Below are 21,622 nucleotides of genomic sequence, written 5' to 3' on the forward strand. Positions count from 1 at the left end.
ATGGTCTGAGCTGAAGTTGGCTGCTTAACTGACTGAGCCACCCAGGCGCCCTGAGATCTTTGTCATTTTTAAATACAGGCTTTTGCAGCTATAAATTTCCCTCTGAGCACTGCTTTAACTTCGTCCTGAAATATTTTTAAAATTTCTTTTATGATTTCTTCTTTGACTCATTGGTTACTTAGAAGTGTATTAATGTCCACATATTTGTGAATTTCTCAAGTGTCTTTCTATTAATTTCTAATTTCATTACATTGTGGTTGGAAATCATACTTTGAATAATTTCAGTTCTTTTAATTTTATTGAGGCTTCTTTTATGGCCTAACATATGGTCTGTTCTGGAGAATGTTCCATGTGCACTTGAGAGGAATGTCCATTGTTAGATAATGGATAGCTTTTATTTTGTGTTGTTTTGGACCCTGTTGGTGTGCGCTGTATGTGCATAATTGTCATATATCCCTGATTGATAGACTTTTCTACTATCATAAAATATTCTTTATCTGTAGACTTGTTTTAAAGTCTATTTTGTCTGATATTAGTTAAGCCACTAGCTTTTTTATGGTGGCTTTTGCATCATATGTCCTTTTCTGTACTTTTACTTTCAGCCTGTTTTTATACTTAAATCTAAAGATTGCCTCCTATAGATAGCATATTGTTGGATCTTGTTTGTCACCCATTTTAACATTCTGCCTTTCGTTTAATCCATTTATGGATTTAATGTTGTTATTTACCTAGTTATATTTATTTTACTGACATTTTACTTATTATTTTCTATATGTCACATTTCCTTTTTGCTTCATTGTTCCTTTTTTCAGCACTCTTTTTTATTACGTGAATATTTTCCAGTATTACATTTTAATTTAATGGTGTTTTTCAGTATCTTTTAAAAAGTTATTTCTTAGTGGTGGTTCTCAGGATCAACTTCAGATTTATTCTAACTTAATTCCAGTGAAATACAGAAATGTTAATTCTTTATATCTCTATTTTCTCTTTCCCTTTTTTGTCCTATTTTGTTATAGGTCTTACGTCTATATATGTTACAAACCCAATAGTACATTGTTGTAATTGTTACTTTATATAACTTTCTGTTTTTTAAAGAAGCTGAGAGAAGAAAGAAGAGCAAGTATGTATTTATAGAGTTTGTTACAACAGTATTAACCCTTAATTACCATTTCTGATTGTCTTTATTTTTTGCTGGGTTGTAGGATGTCATCTTGTCTCATTTTATTACCCCAATACAGCTTTGCTCCTACACCTCCTTTTTGCTCTTACTGTCAAATATATTACATTTCTGTATGTTAGGCCCACAAATAGAACTATGCACATGTTGTTTTTTGCAATTGCTTTTTAAGTCAGTTAAGAGAGATGCTATTTATACTATCTTTTATAATTACAGTTAGCTTTACTAGTGTTCTCTCTCTCTCTCTCTCTCTTTGTGTGTGTGTGTGTGTGTGTGTGTGTGTGTGTGTGTGGTTATATTGACATCTGGGCTCACTTTTTTGATTGTGAAGAACTTCCATTAGTTTTTCTTGTAAGACTGGTCTGCTGTTAACTAATTCTCCCAGTTTTTGTTGATCTGGGAACATTCTTGTTTCACCTTCACTTTTCAAGGACAGTTTTGTTGGATATTAGACTCTTGGTTGACAGTTTTTTCTTTTAGCACTTAGAATATGTCATCCCACTGTTTTTTGGCCTCCATTGTTTCTGTTAACCTTATTGGTATAACCTTGTATGTGATAAGTGGTTTTTCTCTTACTACTTTCAAGATGTTCTATTTGTCTTTCATTATTTTTACTATGATGTGCTTGGGTATGGATCTCTTTGTGTTATCCTTGTTGGAGTTCCTTGGTTATCTTCGATGTCCAGATTATTATTTTTTAGCATATTGGGAATTTTAGTCATAATTCCATCAAATATTCTTCAAACATTCTTTCTGACTTTTTTACCATCATAAAATATTACTGTGGTGCCCTCATCATGTATATGTTGATGTGCTTAATGGCATTTACATTTGTCTGAGGTGCTGTTCATTTTCTTCATTTTTTTTTTCTCTCTGTCCTTTGGATTGTATAATCTCTATTAGTCTGTTTTCAAATAGTCTTTCTTTTGCCAGTTCACATCTAATGTTGACATCCTCGAATGCCTTTTTCATTTCTGTTGCTGATTTTCAACTACAAACTTTCCATTAAAATTTTTTTTATGTTTATTCATTTTTGAAAGACGGAGAGAGACAGAGCACAAGCAGGAGTGGGGCAGAGAGAGAGGGGGACACAGAATTTGAAGCAGGCTTCAGGCTCTGAGCTGTCAGCACAGAGCCCGACGCAGGGCTCGAACTCATGAACCGCGAGATCATGACCTGAGCCGAAGTCGGACGCTCAACCGACTGGGCCACCCGGGTGCCCCTGGAATTTCCATTTTTGAAAATAATTTCTTTTTTTAATGTTTATTTTTGAAAGGGAGAGAGCTGTGCTCATGTGAGAGCATGGGACGGGCAGAGAGAGGTAGAGAGAGAATCCCAAGCAGGCTCTGTGCTGTCGTCAGTGCAGAGCCTGATGTGGGGTTTGATCTCATGAACCATGAGATTCTGACCTGAGCTAAAATCAAAAGTCAGATGCTTAATTGACTGAGCCACCCAGATGCCCCTGAAATAATACCTATCTTTATCAATATTGTCTTTTATTAGACATTGTCATCATACCTTCATTTACTAATTTAAGTAAAGTTCTTTTCACTATTATGAATTATAGTACTTTGAAGCCTTTGTGAAATCCAACATCTGAGCCATCTCATGGGGCCTGTTTCTTTTTCTTTGTATGACTCACAGTTCCTGTTTCTTTGTTTATCTCATAATTTGTTGTTGTAGAAAACTAGAAAGCTTAGATAATATATTGTAGTAACTCTTTTTTTTTTTTTTCAACGTTTATTTATTTTTGGGACAGAGAGAGACAGAGCATGAACGGGGGAGGGGCAGAGAGAGAGGGAGACACAGAATCGGAAACAGGCTCCAGGCTCTGAGCCATCAGCCCAGAGCCCGACGTGGGGCTCGAACTCACGGACCGCGAGATCGTGACCTGGCTGAAGTCGGACGCTCAACCGACTGCGCCACCCAGGCGCCCCTGTAGTAACTCTTGATACTGACTATCACCTGAGTCTAAGGGTAGCTCTGGAGCTTGAATGACATCAGGGAGTTGTTCTCCTTTGAGCCACGGGGCTTCTCTTTTCCCTCATCTCCACAAATTTCTCATCTGCTGCAGGTTGCCCCTAGAGTGTGTGTGTGTTGTGTGGCATGACTTCCACGTGCCTCCCACTTGTTGGTCTCCAGAGGAGGGTGCAGCTGGGAGTCCTCAGCAGCTGGGAGATGAATGCACCCTCAGGTAACAGGGATTTATTGCACACTCCAGCAGCTAGAACCCATCTAAGCAGATTGTACTCAATAAATGTCAAAGGAATAAATGGTATAACTTTTTTATTTATCTCTCTAGTTTTTACATTTATTCCTGGCTTAATGATTTTTCTAGGGGGTGAAATCCTCTAATTTTCTAATCTTCAGTTTTGTATCTTGTTTTCCAAGATTATTATTTTTTTTAAAAGTTTTTATTTATTTACTGAGAGAGAGCAGGAGCGAGAGCATGTGGGGGGGGGGGGGGACAGAGAGAGAGGGAGACAGAGAATCCCAGGCAGGCTCCAGGCTGTCAGCATGAGCCCGACCCGGGGCTCGATCTCATGAACCATGAGATTATGAACTGAGCCAAAATTCAGAGGTGATTGTTCAACTGACTGAGCCACCGGGCACCCCTGTTTTTCAAAATTATGATAAAATATACATTGTATAAAATTTTCCATTTTAGCAGTTTTTAAATATAATGTGTCATTAAGTACATTCACAGTTATTCTGTAGCCATCACTACCATTCATCCTCAGAATGTGTTCATCTTCCCCAGCTGAAAGTGTGTTCATTAAAACACTAACTCCCCATTCCCTTTTCCCACCAGCCCCTGGCAATGACCATTCTATTTCTGTCTCTATGAATTTGAATACTCCAGATACTTCATATATATGGAATCATATAATATTTGTCCTTTTGTGACTGACTTGTTTCACTTAGCATAATGCCTTCAGGATTCATCCATGTTGTAGCATGTGTGAGAATTTCCTTCCTTTTAAGGCTGGCTAATACTGCATTGCATGTATACATTATTTTTTGCTTATCATTCATCAATACATACTAGTATTGGTTCCATCTTTTGGCTGTTATGAATAATGCTGCTATGAGCATGTTGTACAAATATGTGTTTGAGTGCAGTGGAGGTTTTTCAGGCCAGTGTCTGAGGTGTGTTTTGACTGCAGGAGGGCTCTCAATCTTTTCTTTCCATAGTTCTCTTTGGTAAACTAGGCGACCTGTGAGCCTCCTTTTTCAATTGTGTGCTACCAAAATCGCCATTGTTTTCAAGAGTGCCCTTATGTTTGAACTTCTCTACACTCTGTTTTAAATAAAGTCGCTTTCTTTTGGGGAGAGCTTTGCAGCTGTCTGCACTTACCTCCTGTATCTCCCTGTGGGAGCCACTTCTCCAAAGCTGGGTTAGGAACAGTGGCTTGATTCTCTTAGACACCCTTGCTTTAAGAGCAGGACTCTGGATATGGGAGTAAATTCTGGTGTGCTCAGAGCCTCTGTCCTGTGAGTGAGCTGTAGTGAGGCAGTCAGGAGCCTAATATTCCTGGCTGCGTTCTGTGACCCTTTCATGGGGCTGAGTGGAGGAAGGGAGACTGGGTAGAAGAAGGGAGCCCCCAACCTTCTTGGCCACACTTACCTGGAACACAAAGTTGGTGGGAGGGAGGATGGGAAATGCTGGATGTCTGTCCTTTTTTTCCACCCTTGACTGAAACCTAGGGGGAGAGGAAGCCCTGCCTTCTTAGCCATACCCACCCAGGATGGAGCTTCTATCATGCTGAGCTGGGGGTTACAGAGGAAGGATGTGGGTCATGGTTCAAGGGCCACAGACTTACTGTTCTTATCAAGCGTTTAGTAGATTTTCTTGAATAAACGTTTCTTCATTTGCTGTATGCTCTTAGAACAACCTCCAGAGACTTTAGAATTTTGTTTGTTTGTTTTAAATAATTTTTACTAAGTATGGTTGTTTTACTAGGAAACAGCTTTGTGTGTTCTGGAAGCTTCTTGTTTTTAATAGTGGTAAATTTCACAAAACAAAATAAGCTATTCTTAAAGGTTTAATTCAGTGACATTTAGTACTGAATTTATAGTACATTAACAAAGTGTAACCATCACCTCTGTCTAATTCCAAAACTTTCATTATTGCAGAAGGAAAAAGCAGTCATTCCCCATTCCTCCTCTTCTTTTAGCCCCTGGCAACCACTATTCTGCTTTTTCTCTGTGTGGATTTACTTATTCTGGATATTTCATTTAAATAGAAGCATATACTATGTGACTTTCTGTTTGGCTTCTTTCACTCCATGATGTTTTGGGGATTCGTCAGTGTTGTAGCATGTATCAATACCTCTTTCTTTTTTAAGACTGACCAATGTTTTGTGGTATGGCTGTTGCACATTTTGTGTATCCATTCATCAATTGATGAACATTTGGATTGTTTCTGTCTTTTGGGTGTTACGAATATGCTATGAACATTCATGTACAAGGTTTTGTTTGAATACTGGTTTCAATATATATATATATATATATTTTTTGTATATACCTAAGAATGGCATTGCTGGGTCATATAGTTATTCTGTGTTTAACTTTAAAAAAAGTGTATTTTATGGAATGTCAATAATTTGAAGTAGCATGAGGCTATAATACTGTCCTTCATTATTGAAGACGCAAACTCTGACTTACAGCTTTTAGCAGAGCTAATTTAGGCAAGCATCAGAGTAAAACAAAAACTACCCATGTTAGACTTAATGGTTATGTTTAACTTATTACTATAACTAATATTGGAATGGTGAAATTTTCTGTAATGTACAGTGCATTACTATTTTAAACATTTTTGGCTAGTGGAAACATAATCACAGCTAGCAAATTGACAAATCTTTAGGGACTTCCCATAAAGAGCACAATTTCAGAAATGTTTGTATTGTGACACTTTTTACCTATACAAATTTAATGTAGAAAGGCTGAGCATCTCTTCTAATTTGACTTTTCCAGTGCAAGTTTTACTACAGTAGTACAACAAACCTAATTATTTCTAGCATATCTTTTTGTAAGTTGAAAGTAAACAACTAACTATGCTCTTATAGAGTTGCTCTGGGAAATCTCAAAGACAGTTTTAGGTGTAAAACATACCTTGAAAGTTTTATTTTTTTTCTTTATTTAGGCTCCAAATTTTAGAAAACAAAATCAAAACTGGGGCACCTGGGTGGCTCAGTCAGTTGAGCTACTGACTTCAGCTCGGGTCATGATCTCATGGTTTGTGAGTTCGAGCCCCACATTGGGCTCTGTGCTGACAGCTCAGAGCCTGGAGCCTGCTTCTGATTCTGTGTCTCCCTCTGTCTCTGCCCCTCCCCCACTCATGCTCTGTCTCTGTCTCAGAAATAAATAAATAAATAAAAGAAAATAAAATCAAAACAGTTATCAGATATTGTCTGAGAAGCAATACTTGGGTACTTATTTAATTAAAGTGAAAGTGAAGTATTTAAAAAATAAACATAGGTAAGTTGATTGTAAAGAACCTTAGTTCTTTCATAAGTGAGAGGAAAATTGTTTATTAAATAATCAAGAATATAACAAAGTCCATGTGAAGAACAGAAAATTATTTTGGCAAAATAGACCCACTGCTGCTACCTAGGCAAATTGTACGGAAGATAAAGAATAACCTTTCATATTATAAGCATGTCATTAACTGGTAAACCAAGGAAGCAAACCTAATAAAATTGAGCAAATGTTGCAAAATTTCATTTTATTTTATTATTTAAAAAAAATTGTAATGTTTGTTTATTTCTGAGAGAGAGAGAGAGAGGGAGGGAGGGAGAGGGAGGCACAGTATCAGAAGCAGGCTCTAGGCTCCAAGCTGTAAGCACAGAGTCTGACACGGGGCTCGAACTCATGAGCTGTGAGATCATGACCTGAGCTGAGGTTAGACGCTCAACCGACTGAGCCACCCAGGCGCCCCTGGTAATGATTTAAACTTTTAACCAAAACTATATTTAATTTCCATTTCACATTGAAACACTGAGGTGGAACATTGAGAACTGTCTGTTACATACAACCAGCATTTTATCAGACTAGCAAAGCTCATGGGCACACCCAATACAACTCCCTGCAGACACTAATGTCCCTTTTATACCTTCTTAAAGTGGCAAAAATGAACACTTTTATTAACACGTCCTCCAAATATAGCTTGTCTATAGCATATAAAAATAAGAAACAACAGTATATAGAGTAAATTATGGGTAGTAATCTGTCTTCTAAAATTCTACCATTTAAAAAAATTAGATGACCAATGGTTATTAGTTTAACTCACGCCACTGAGATCAAGAGTCACATGCTCTTCCAATTGAGCCAGCCAGGTGCCCCTTAATATCAAAGTTATAAGCTACCTAAAGATCTTGGAAATCAGTGTCAATACATGTTGTAATAAAAAGTTTGTCAGAACAATGATTCAACTTAGTTGAGCACAAATTTACATTTTAGCTATTTAAATAAAATATTTATATAGGCTAATGTTAGCTTATCTGAAAAGTAAATGTTTATGCATTTAGGAAAAACAAACCTAAGTAGAATAAAATGATCAATCAGAGAAAATAAATAGCTTTTTTCTTAAAGCAGAGTTATTAAACTAGACTTGTGTCAAAGTTGCAGTTTACTTATGTGAACTTGGACTTTTTAAATGTTTCTTAGGGCCACCTGGCTGTCTGGGTCAGTAGAACATGTGACTCTTGATCTCAGGGTCTTTAGTTCATGCCCCATGTTGGGCATGGAGTCTACTTAAAAAAATAAAAATGAAAAAATTTGAAAATATTTCTGAGTTAATTCCTGTAAGAATAATTTATTAAGTCTAACACATTTAAATAAACTATAAGAAGTTTAATTTACTTGTTTTCTGGGAGTTTTATAATCTATTTATACAAGTACTTATTATTATTTTTAACCACTGAGCCAGTGAAAACAGAGTTCCTTTAATGAGAGGTAAAACTTTCTGAACTGCAGATACAGAGCTTTATAGCTTTGTGTCTATGATTTCATCTACCGGTTTAGAGACATGAATTGTAGAGCTTAAAAACAAACAAAAAACCTCACTGGTCCAGATACCAAAAACTTATTCTTGGTGGGCATAAAATTCTAAATAGACAAAAAAAGATTATCAAGCCAGAGTGTGTCTTTTATCTTTTACCCAAGAGATCTCTGTCATCCATGTTTGGGATCACCAAATAAATGGTTAAGCCATGAAACCAAATTCTTAGTCATTGTTACCACTTAGGGTAATAATGTATTGGCCACGCAGTAATTAAAAATCAAACCAAAACATACAATCTGTGGAGAAGAAACAGTAACAACAAGCAGAGAAGTAAGAGTCAGCAAAGTTAAATGTGTATTTCCACTTGGGTTTTACTTCTGGGATCCAAGAAAAGAGGTGCCTAAGCTTAGGCAGCTCGTGAGGTACAATTCTCTGGCGGTCCAGTTTCCTGACTGTGTCAGGTGAATCCACTGGGCACTTTGGTGAAACTTCCAAAACTTGAAAGATGGTTTTCAAAAAAGATAAAATCATGACTCTCATACAGATATAAAATTAATACATGTCAAAAGTTTTATTTAACTTGTTAATTATCTAACAGGGATCTAATAAGGCATTAACAACGGTTTCAAAAACAATGGCAGAAAACAGTACAGGCATTTGGGAATGCTGAAATAGATTTATAAATAGAGACATAAGTGGTGACTATCTGCAGGGCAGTAATTACTTGCATTCCACAGGCTGAAATGTTTTGTATTTCCATGAACAAGAATAACTTGCTTTACTATCAGTTTCACAATGTATAGAGATGTAAAATAGGCCAGACAGTGAAAGGCACAGAAAATGTGTAAGAGTAATCCTTTTCATCCACTTCAAAATTTTTCACAATTTTTTTTGCCATTATTGGAAACATTTTTTTTTCATTTTGTTTTTTACTATGGTTGCCTTTTTTTTTTTTGCCATGTCAAAGGTTTTAATTTTTATGAAAATGAAATTTATCAATCTTTTTCTTCTAGATTTTGAGCCATAGGAGAATTTTCCATAGTACCAGGTTATAGAGAAATCTACCTGTGTTTTCTTTTGGTATTTGTATGGTTTATTTTTTACCTTTACATTTCTGTTTTTTTTTTCTTTTTTTTTTTTTTTTTAATTTTCTTTGGGTATGGTATAATGAATGGCTCCAGGTTTTATCTTTTTTTTTTTTTTTAAGTTTATTTATTTATTTATTTATTTATTTAAAAAAAATTTTTTTTTCAACGTTTATTTATTTTTGGGACAGAGAGAGATAGAGCATGAACGGGGGAGGGGCAGAGAGAGAGGGAGACACAGAATCGGAAACAGGCTCCAGGCTCTGAGCCATCAGCCCAGAGCCTGACGCGGGGCTCGAACTCACGGACCGCGAGATGGTGACCTGGCTGAAGTCGGACGCTTAACCGACTGCGCCACCCAGGCGCCCCTTAAGTTTATTTATTTATTTAAGTAATCTCTACACCCAGCATGGGGCTCAAACTCATGACCTTGAGATCATGAGTCTTGCGCTCTTCCAACTGAGCCAGCCAGGTGCCCTGGTTTTACTTAAAAAAAATTTTTTTTTGTACGGCAGTCCAACTATCCTAACACTTTTTATTTAAAAAAACATATTTTTTTCACCTTGATTTGAGATGCTGCCATTATCATTTATTGAATTTTCATATGTGGTGGGTCTTTCTCTTGATTTTTCATTCTGTTCGTTGTCTGTATGTCTGTTCATACTTTCAATTATAGAGACTTTATTGTTTTATTTGGTGGGGCTACGTTCACCTCATTGCTCCTTTTTCAGGGGGTTCCCAGTGATTCTACCTATTTTTTAATTTAAAAAGTTTTTTGTTATTATCATTATTTGAGTATGGTTGACATATTAGTTTAATGTGTGCAGCATCCGAGTCAACATTTCTATGCTTATGCTATGTTTACAAGGGTAGCTACCATCTGTCACCATACAATGCTATTACAGTACCATTGACTGTATTCCCTATGTTGTACCTTTCATTCCCATGACTCATTCATTCCATAACTGGCAGCCTGTATCTCCTACTCTCCTTTACGCATTTTGCCCCTCCTCCTTCCCCCCTTCCCCTCTGGCAACTCTCAGTTTGTTCTGTATATGTATAAAAGTATAGATTTGATTCTGCTTTTTGTTTGTTTATTCATTTGTTTTTTAGATTCCACATATAAGTGAAATCATGTGGTATTTGTCTTTCTCTGACTTCACTTAGCATAGTACTCTCCAGTATATAGATTATCTTTTAAGCTATTAGGCAGACATCACATTAGATGTGCTTTAGACAGTTTAACATATTTTGTTTGACTTTCCAAAGTCTAAGAAAGCAGTCTACATCTGCAGTCATTAATCTGCTTTAAGCATTTTCAATTAAAATTTATTTAGCATTTCAATTTGTAATCCTAGAGGACAAATACAATTTTGTATGTATTGGGTGTTTCCATTTCTCATCTTTTGCATTTTACCAAGTAACACAAGTCAACAGGAAGAGACATCTCTGGTCAGGGGTGTAAAAACAGGAAGGAGGAAGTCTATTGCAAATCTGTGTTAGCTGATTATCAATTTAGGTTGCGCTCTAGAGGATGTCCATTAGCGATTAGCATCGCACTTTGTTGTTACCCAGAATTAACAGTAAGCATTAATGTCAATGTTATAGAATGTTGACCCTAGTTATAAGAAGTAATGTTAACTAACAGACTGTACTAGGCTCTTGCCTATGCATGGGAACAGGATACTGTTAGTGAGAACCAGTCACAGAAATTGCATATGGAGGGAAACAAGGCAAATAAAATTCAAAATCAGAAATAGAGGGAACATCATCCTGTATTTTTTGCCTTTGCCTGATCTTGATGCTTTGACAGGTTGTATAATCCTTTAAGATATGGTTGTATCCTTTTTTAAAAAAATTATGGTCTGTCAACTTTGTCATTTAAAAAATTGTTTGACAGAATATCAATTGAATGTTTCCAGTTGAATTAAGAGGAAGCACCTGAGCATTATTTTGTAAAGCATTCTAAGAATGCATGTGGCAAACTAGATGAAATATTTCATGGGAAAATAACACAGAAGGTGAATATTTTGTAAATAAGAAATCTTTTTCAGTATTCTGTGATGCAAGGAATTGGATTCTGTGTTTATACTTTTTTTTTTTTTTTTTTCTTCTGGAGTTGCTAGAAACTCACTTGCTTTGGATATTCAGGATACCTACTTGGTTTAGCTACCTGACGGTGGTATTTTAAGATACTTAGCATATCCCAAATTCTTTACTTAGCTGTACAGTGTTGTGGATGTTTTGGAAAAATTAAAAGTACTGTGTAAAAGCTACATGGTGGCGGCAGCTGCTGATCCTCCTCTTCCACCTTCTCTTCCCTCACCTCCTCCTCCTCTTCCTCCTACCCCTCTTTCTCTTCCTCCTCCTCCCCCCACCCCGTTTGACTTGTGACATGTTCATTTCCTCAGGTGTCTATTAACTTAACCTATGCCTTTATGGGACCCTTATTTATGGATTATTTTGTGGTAACGCTTCCCACGTTTTTTATGTCATGGCACAACCAGAAAGTTAGATTGAGAGATGATCATTATATATGCCTATAACCTATTCAGTTGGGAAGATGTACTCTAGTGTGTGGGTCAGATGAGGGGGTTTTTAAACCCCTTATAATTTTAAGAAATGCTTGTGTATGTGTGAAATGTGTGCAAGGATAGGCGTCTTAGGGATTTGTCGTTGTTGTAGGTACCAAACCAAATTGAGTTAGCTTGAGGAAATCTGGAAAAAAAAGAATGAAAGCTTTCTGGGTATCTCACAAAATTCTTAAGACAGACATGCTTCTTAAAAGACAAAGAGGTAGAAGACTGTTTCTTTCTCCTTCCTGCTTCTCTCTGTCTTCATTTTCCTCTGAAGTGGAGCTTTCTTTCCTCTCTGCAGTTAGTGGGGGATGACCACCTACAGCTTCCATGTGTCAGTTGGTACATATAGCTGACTGTCTCTGAATTCCAGTTCAGAATTCATGAAAGAGTGTATCTGATTGAACCAGTTTGGATCAGTTGTACCCCTCTGGGGCAATGTACCTGTGAATGGAAAACGCTATATTGCTTTTCCAACTTTGTAGTTGGTCATCAGTTCTCGCAGAGAAAGTGTCTGTTACAGTTGTGTTTGTGAACTTTTTTGGGGAGAAGATCCAACTTTGATCAGAATCATAGAGGAGGATCTGGTCACTCCCAGGCCACTGTCCAAATAAAGATTAACTGATCTAAGAGTTATAATAGAATTCCCACTACTTAGGGGTGTCTGGGTGCCTCAGTCGGTTAATCCTCCCACTTTGGCTGAGGTCATGATCTCGTGGTTCATGAGTTCAAGCCCCACGTCGGGCTCTGTACTGACAGCTCAGAGCCTGGAGCCTGCTTCAGATTCTCTGTCTCCCTCTCTCTCTGCCCTCCCCTGCTCACACTGTGTGTGTCTCTCAAAAATAAATAAACATTTAAAAAAATTAAAAAAAAAAAAAGAATTCCTACTACTTAGTACATCCTTCAAATTAAACTGTTTGCCTTTTTCACAGTGCCATGTTCTTTTCTGCCTGTGTTTACCATGATTGATTACCCCGTCTTTATTTCTCCACCTACTCACATATTACCTATCGTTCAATTCTCATTTTAGGTCTAACCTCCTCCATGAAATCTTTGCATCTTAGAACACAGCATTCTAGGTGGATATATTTGTATATTCATATATATATATATATATATATATATTTTTTTTTTTTTTCTTGTGTCTGAATTCTTACGCCATGGACTTTTTAAATGCTGTACAATGTTATTTAGTTGTTTGTGAATATATGTTTTAGTATGTATATTTTAAATAAACATCTTAAATGCAGGTCTAATGAAATTGTCCCTGAGGCCTATGATTGTCAACACATACCTGATTAGTTTCGACCATGTTACATAGTATAATGCCTTGGGTACAGCAGACTTTCAATAAATACTTTTTGAACTGAATTAATGAAAAGTAAACCCCTTTTTGTTTTATAGAAAACTTAAATATAGAAGAATAGAGAGGTGAAAAAAACACTTGTTTCCTACTATGGAAGAACAGTCACAATTGACATTAATTCTAGTTAATTCTTAGATTAGAAATGACAAATATTTTTTATTTGTTGAATGTTTATTGAAAGGATTTCTGCTATTCAACATGTTAAATTTTGAGTATTAAATATTTGTTAAATGAAGTTCCAATTGCATTGTATAAAATTTTCATCCTGTTTAATTATTTCCTTATTGTTGTACCTTTAGAGTGGTTCTTATTTTTATCAAATTCTATAAACAATGATATTAATTCTAAAATGATTTCTTAGGATCTTTGTTCCCAAAGCAAAAGTAATCATGTAGATAATAGGTAATAGCTAACATCTATTGAACATTTACTGTGTGCCTCTTTTTTAAACACTTAAATGTATTATTTAATCTTCACAAAAAGCAAATGAGGTACCATTATTACATACCTATTCTATAGATGAAGAAATTGGGGTAGAGATAGATTAGGTCATTAGCTCCAGGCACATAGTAAGTGGTGGAGCTTGATGTGAACATAGGCCATTTGGCCTCTGAGCCTATCTATACTTTTTTTTTTTTTTTTTTTAACTTTATTTACTTTGAGATAGAGAGAGAAAGCTGGGGAGAGTCTGAGAGAGGGAAAGAAAGAGAATCCCAAGCAGGCTCCACACTGCCAGCATGGAGCCGAATGTGGGGCTCGAGCACACAAACTGTGCGATCATGACCTAAGCTGAAATCTAGAGTTGGACGCTTAACCAACTGAGGCACCCAGGCGCCTACCCCAGAGCCTATCTGTACTCTTAATCATTATTTTGCCTTCTAATTTAGAGTATCAGATAATTAAAGATGTAGTGTAAAAGCTGTATTAAATTTTAACTTAAAAGTAAATGGAGGGGCGCCTGGGTGGCGCAGTCGGTTAAGCGTCCGACTTCAGCCAGGTCACCATCTCGCGGTCCGTGAGTTCGAGCCCCGCGTCAGGCTCTGGGCTGATGGCTCAGAGACTGGAGCCTGTTTCCGATTCTGTGTCTCCCTCTCTCTCTGCCCCTCCCCCGTTCATGCTCTGTCTCTCTCTGTCCCAAAAATAAATAAACGTTGAAAAAAAAAAAAAAAAAAAGTAAATGGAAAGGTTTACATTAAGATTTGGAACACTAAGGAATATGACCAGGGCTGTACTCAGGGAGGGAAGGTACTGTATTTTAAACTTGTGCTAGGTCAGAGGAGGCTCAGATACTGAAATTAACTCACAAAAAAGTGATGTAGGTCGCTTATTCCTCTGCAGCTCCCAGATAGATACAGGGCTCTGGTAACTTTAAGGGGCTGCTTGATGCAAGCAAAATCCCTGACCTTATATCTTCTCCATACCTTTTTTCAGTTTTAAATGATGGAAGAAACAAAATACCACCAACATTGCCTACCTACCCCTTTCATTCCTATGCTTTCATTCATTCCTATGGTAAAAAGAACATAAATCAGGTTTGCTTTTAGGCCTGTCTTACTAAAAGGGCTGGTTCTTTTCAGTTTGGTAGACCAGGCCTAATAGAATCTGTGTACAATGGTGTGTTTTTTTGCTTTCATGTCTGAATGTGAAGGCAGGCAACTAGTTTTTGTGTGGTTTGTGAGAGTGTGTGTATGTATTGTTGATGCCTGGGTATGGCCAGCCTTATTCTAAAGGAGCTTAATTTTGACAGACTTCGTTAATAGAGGCATTGCCATGATTGATAATAAGAAAGGTACTCTGGGAATGAGCAATGAATATTTAACTGACAGATTTAAGGTAAATAATTTCAGTAATCGGATGGTGATTTGTGTGCAGTGAGCTGCTTTTACCTTTTTTGTGCAATAGTTTCCAACACTTCTTATAAGTCCAAGACTTGGGTTGTATACCTGGCTCTGGCCTAAAAAGTAGGGACATGGTGTTGAGCAAATCCTTTAACTTCTCAAACTTTCAGTTCCTTCATCTGTGAGATAGAGATAAAACCCTGTCTACTTCCCAAGGGTTCTTGGAATCAAATGCAATGATGTACTGTGCAAAATGGCTTTGTAGATTGCAAAACACTAATACAAAGGTAAAAGCTTATTTTTATTTATTTATTTATTTATTTATTTATTTATTTATTTCTGTTACTTACATTCTGTTTTTGAGTGGACACAGAATTGTTCTTCTCAACTTACTGTTTTTCTGCAAAGCTGTGACTTTCTCTGTACAGCAGTGGATTGTATGGTCAGGATCAATGTGAATTTGAATCAGCCTTATATCAGGGTAACCATGTTTCTATTTTCCCCCATACTACTTACGAATTACACTTACTTGGCAATTTTTTTTGTCTTTTGAAAAACACATTATAAAAATCAAATTAATACTAGTTAGTATATATTTATTTTTTAAATGCATAGTTCTGAATGCTTTCTTCCAAAGTTCAAATTAAATACATCTGGCTTTCATTTTTAATATATTGTACATTTTAGTAAAGGTCTTGTTTTTACTGTTACTTTTCATTTAAAAATGTTTATTTTAAGAGAGAGTGTGTAAGCGTGTTAGAGTGTGTAAGCGTGTTCATGAGCGAGGAGGGAGGCGAGGGGGGGCAAAGAGAGAGGAGAGAGAGAATCCCAAGCAGACTCCCTGCTGTCAGCACAGAGCGCAATGCAGGGTTTGATCCTAGGAACAGTGAGATCATGACCTGAACCAAAATTAAAAGAGTTGGATGCTTAACTGACTGAGCCATCCAGGTGCTCCAAGTTCTTGTTTTTACTTCGGATATATTTATGTTGGTATCTTTTCTAGGACCTCCAAAAATTATTATGAGCCTGGAATTGCCAGAGAATTTTTATGGTGTTTATGGTTCATTTCTACTATTTTAAACCATTACATTAAAGCAGTAGATATCAGGATAAAGCAGCTTCAAAAAAGAGGAAATATTATTTTGATTTCATGGTTTTTATTTGTTAATTAGGTTGAATATGCGATTCACACCATACTTTGATGCAATAGTCAAAGAAAATATTTGGATTTTTACTTTTTGGTGAAGGGTGCCCTCTAGTGAGCCTGTTCTTTTTATTAAGATTTGCAGTTCTTTGCATCATTTTGGCACTTGTGAACTGAATATAGAAATAGAAGACACCTTTAGTTCTCAAGGAGATTGGAAGATGAAATATACACTAAATAATTAGAAAATAATTTTTTTGTGTTACACAAATAACAGGTACAAATAAATGAAAGATGAATTTTTTTTTAATGTTCATTTATTTTTGAGACAGAGACAGAGCATGAATGGGGGAGGGTCAGAGAGAGAGGGAGACACAGAGTCTGAAGCAGGCTCCAGGCTCCGAGCTGTCACCACAGAGCCCGACATGGGGCTTGAACCCACAGACCATGAGATCATGACCTGAGCCGAAGTCGGAAGCTCAACCGACTGAGCCACCCAGGTGCCCCGAAAGATGAATTTTTTTTTTTTTTATTTATTTTATTTTTTTAAAATTTTTTTTTTTCAACGTTTTTTATTTATTTTGGGGACAGAGAGAGACAGAGCATGAACGGGGGAGGGGCAGAGAGAGAGGGAGACACAGAATTGGAAACAGGCTCCAGGCTCCAAGCCATCAGCCCAGAGCCTGACGCGGGGCTCGAACTCACGGACCGCGAGATCGTGACCTGGCTGAAGTCGGACGCTTAACCGACTGCGCCACCCAGGCGCCCCTCGAAAGATGAATTTTTAAAAAGATAGTGATATACAAATAAAAAGAAGTTAAAGAGTTGTTTCTGCACTTGATTTTCAGTTTCTATTGCTTACAGTCAGTACTTAATAAATATTGAATATTGTTGGAAAGAATACTCCTTTGTCTTTTATCCAGGTGTTACTGTCTTGGAGCTATTTCATTTCTTATTTGCTCCTGGATTACAGGGTGTCAGAGAAAGTTAATGAGAATGTTGTTATTCATGCTTGATATATTTGATAAAATGGTTGGGAAAATGTTAGAGGAGTACTAGGTATGATAATTTTATATTGACTGCTTTTTTTCTTTCTATTTTATATTGCTACGTAGAATTATGTATATTTTTTCAAAGATTCATAGGAAAGTCTGCCAATGTCCAATATTTTAATGGTAGTCACTTTAGGGGAATATCTTCACATTATTCTGTGTAGGGCTTTGCTCTGTTCTTTTGTGGTTATGCACCAGCATATCCATGCTATTGGAGAACACAGGATTCTGAGATAGAGAAAAGCCATTTTTATTTTGTCTAGAAAAGGAACTATGGCGCTCCAGTAAACATAGGTAGGTTAGAGAAATTGGATTGGGTATATTGAGATTTTATCATATTTTTAAAAAATATAAACATTTTAATAAAAGTTAAAAAGTCATTTCTCAGCAAATAAATACAGGTATCCCCTGCTCTTTGAAAGTTTGTGTTTCATCAGTTCACTTTATAAAAGACCTAAATAAGTACCGATTTCCACTAACCGAAAGAAATCCAAAGAAGATTTTTGCTTTTTAGGAAAAAGGCAAAAAGTGAAAATTGTGTTCAGCAGCATAAGCATCAAAAGTGGCAATGTCAGGTTCTTTCCTGGGGACCTGTACTCAGTGTCAAGCCACCATAGCTCTGAACTGTGTGAGCATCTGTGTTTTATCTTGATTTATTTTGTGCATCTGTTAACAAGATGTTTCCTAAAGTATATCAGGAAAGCCTAAGAGAGGTTATTTTGCGCGTCTGGGAATGCTAAAAAAATTTTCCATAGAAATTAGGAGTAATGGCTTCTTCACTTTATACCATTCCTGTTTCATGGGAGCTCTCTACTTTCCGATAGTAGGAGCAACATGTGCATTTTATTTTTTTTAATTATTGTGATGGCTTTTTTTTTACAGTGAAAATATAGTGAAAGAAAAAGGTACCAAAAATGGTATTAGAATATTATGTGCCTTTTGGCAAAAAATATCCTGGTATGTTACCAGTAATAAGAAAGCCCTTGTTCACGTAATATCTTAAGAATGTTGTTTGGTCAGAAAGAAGGTTTTCCTTAAAAAAAGAAAAGAAAAGAAACCTTGAATATGATTAATAGATAATATAGCATCTGTCCAAAAACTCAAAGTAGCCTGAGTTCCTCCATTAAGACATTTTATTTGGTAACGTTAATTTTTAAAGAGCCAATTTTAACATTTTAATATTTTGGTTTTTCTTGTATCTATTTTATTACCACTAGGTGGAGCCCTGTGCATACAATTCAAGAAGGCATTTCTGAAAGATGATTTACTTGTTTAAAAGCCATAAACCTGATACATCAGATGATCAAATAATGTATGATAACTCATATTTCAACATTTTGCTTTGGTGTGGAAGATTAGATATAATGAACATAGAAAATGTGTACTTAAAAGAATTTTTAAGCTATGCTTTTTTAAGACCTACATTATTTTTATGCATTCCTACTTGCTAAAATTAAAATATGTAAATTAAAATCTTTAGTGTATCATGGTCCATCTTTATCTTCACATGAAGTTTTTAAATCATCTCTTCTTTTAAAATTGATTTTACATTGCATTTTGGCCTGGTTAGCATTACATTTTGGTAGAAATAAGATTTTATTGTGCTGAGCTTTTGGAAGGGAAGACTGAACTCTCTTACCCTGAAGTTATTATATGTACACTTGACCCTTGAACAATGTGTGGGTTAAGGGCACTGACCCCCTGTGCAGTTGGAAATCTGCATATAACTTTTGACTCCCCAAAGATTTAACTACTAATAACCTACTGTTGACCAGAAGCCTTAATACCATAAACGGTCAATTAACACATATTTTATATGTTTATATATAGTGCATTCTTGCAATCATGTAAGCTAGAGAAAAGAAAATGTTATTAAGAAAATACATTTTCAGTACCATACTGTATTGAAGAAAATTTGTAAGTGTACCTGCTCAGTTCACATCCTTGTTGTTCAAGTTTCCTCTGTATATGGAGCACTAATTTACAAGCTTAGTGGATGTGGGATGGTGGAAAATTTACTGACTTTTTGATGTTCACTCTTCCTGGTTCTGCCATATATCTGTGTGTATTTATTTACAGGATTTGAATTAGGCTTGCCAGTAGACATTATAGCATTCTGAGGGACATTTTGAAAGAAGAAAAATTATTTTCATTAAAATTATATATTGCTTGAAAGTTAGATCAGTAATATATCTGCACATTAATAATTAGATGGATAAAACTGTTAATCAATTTAGGATTCAAAGAGTGAATAGCACTGCATGGCATTTCCTTTCTTATCCTGCAAATTAAAATTTCAAAGAGTAATGACTGATTTAGAGACAAAAAAAAAACCAGACTTTTCAGAGTCTCTGCCTAAGGTTAGATGAGTATGGGGCCCTTAGATTTCTCTACTTCATATTTTGCTCCTCTTTATTTTGTTGCATTTGTAATTTAATACTGCCTAACAATTAGCTATGCCTCAGTTCTCATCCTTTTTTTCTGTCCATTGGATGATTTCACCTGATGGGTGCAACAGTGCACATCAGGGATTCCCTATTGAGTCATTCTCAATTGTTGATCTTCAAAGGTGATCTGGTTAGTTGCTATGCTCGTAACTTCTGTGAATTTCATGCTGCTTATCACCCATTTCTGATCGGAGAGTCTGTATGACATAATGGTTAAGAGCACTGATTTGGAGTCAGGTAGACTTGGGGTTAAATCTTGGCTCTACTACTGTGTGACTTTGGACCTAAAGTCTTAATCTTCCCAAACTACATTTGTAAATGGGGATGCTAATAGAATCTATGTTGTAAAGCTGTAGTGAATATAATGAGGTAATGCATGCAAAGTACTTAATAGTAAATCTTGGTTGTTAACTGTTTTTTGATGTTTACCACATTAAGCCAGAAGCAATAGATATATGACTCCTCTTTAGTCAGTTTAGTCACTGTGGGGAATTGTTGATAGGGAGTGCACACCTTTTTTTGCTTTCCGTATCCTTCCTCCACCGTCTCTCCAAATTATCTCTATAATTAAACATAGGCTTCTTCAGAGAAAAGATGGATAATTCCTACTATGCCTCTGGTGTCAAGAAATACTTGGGAGAGGTATTGTTTCTGCTTTCTTCCTTTTTCCAGGGATCTTATACATACCCACCCTTTCTCCCTTCCTGTTTTTCTCTATTCACCCAGCTATTTATTGTTGGCTTTATTAGCAAATTATCAGACTAGTTATTTCGAATATAATTAAAAAAAAATTTTTTTTAATGTTTTTATTTATTTTTGAGACAGAGAGAGACAGAGCATGAACGGGGGAGGGTCAGAGAGAGAGGGAGACACAGAATTGGAAGCAGGCTTCAGGCTCTGAGCCATCAGCCCAGAGCCCGATGCGGGGCTCGAACTCACGGACCGCGAGATTGTGACCTGGCTGAAGTCGGACGCTTAACCGACTGCGCCACCCAGGCGCCCCTCGAATATAATTTTTCATCAGAGTGGGTAGAGGGTTAAATCAACTACATGTATTGATTAATTCCATTTTGAGTGCTTGCGTTTGGCTTTTAGATTTGTGCTGCATCTACGAAGTTAAGAAAGTCAGAACTAGGAACTTTCTAGGGTCGTTTTTAAGGCCAAATTCTGTCTAATCATGAATTGTGGATTCTGGCACTTGCTTGAACTGTCAGTGCTTTAAAAAAAATGCATTTAATTCCTGTGATTTAGAATGTTTCCTCATCTCTGCTTCTTTATTCCTGTGCGTTCTGTTCAGGATGATCTCATTGGTATAGATTATGGATGATGCGTGGTTATATCAGCTTAGACTGCAGCTTGTATTTATGTCTGTAACAGCAAGTGGTTATCAGTGGTGTAACAGTCAAGAGAGACTAAGACTTAGTTATAGGTGGATCATTCATAGTACTGATTCCTTTATGTTATTTTTATTTCCTTTATTGGGGCTTACAGTTCTAACAGCAGAAGGCATGGAATGTAAATAGTTCACCCATTTCAGGCTTTGGTTTTCTATTAATGGTGGGTGGGTATTGCGTATGTTCTGATGTACTTTGTAGAGAAAGAGTCATGCACCTGTGATGCTATAATAGATGTACTGGCAGTGTCCTGAATTACTATAAGACGGGAGTGGTTTTGCTTTTAAAACCCTGGAGAATAAATTAGAAAGATATACTGGAAGATGGGCTTTAAGAACTTTCTAGAATAAAATAGACTTCTGGAAAATAACTTGTTTTTTTTCTTTCTGTTTATATGTTATTACTGTTTTTTAAAAGGCAGCTTTAAGTTTGTTTATTTTGAGAGAGGGAGGGAGGGGCAGAGAGAGAGAACCCCAAACAGGCTCCACATTCTCAGTGTGGACCCCAATGCAGGGCTCGAACTCACGAACTGCGAGA

General features: G+C 36.4%; 1 protein-coding gene across 10 annotated transcripts in view; it reads left to right on the forward strand.

Moving 5' to 3' along the window:
- The window catches only part of EXOC6 (exocyst complex component 6), a 227,951-nt gene that overhangs the window by 23,495 nt on the left and 182,834 nt on the right, over positions 1–21,622 (forward strand). For 4 of the 10 annotated variants that reach the window (XM_045438232.1, XM_045438229.1, XM_045438234.1 and 1 more), the window contains exon 2: positions 3,252–3,371. The exons of 5 other annotated variants lie outside the window; for them this stretch is intronic. In XM_045438232.1, the coding sequence (XP_045294188.1) occupies positions 3,252–3,371 (120 nt within the window). Of the gene's footprint in view, positions 1–3,251; positions 3,372–12,874; positions 12,924–21,622 lie in introns of all 10 variants that reach the window. One more of the 10 variants, XM_045438225.1, reaches the window with a different exon arrangement.

This window comes from Leopardus geoffroyi, chromosome D2 (assembly GCF_018350155.1).
Source record: "Leopardus geoffroyi isolate Oge1 chromosome D2, O.geoffroyi_Oge1_pat1.0, whole genome shotgun sequence".
In the NCBI taxonomy this organism is placed as follows: Eukaryota; Metazoa; Chordata; class Mammalia; order Carnivora; family Felidae; genus Leopardus; species Leopardus geoffroyi.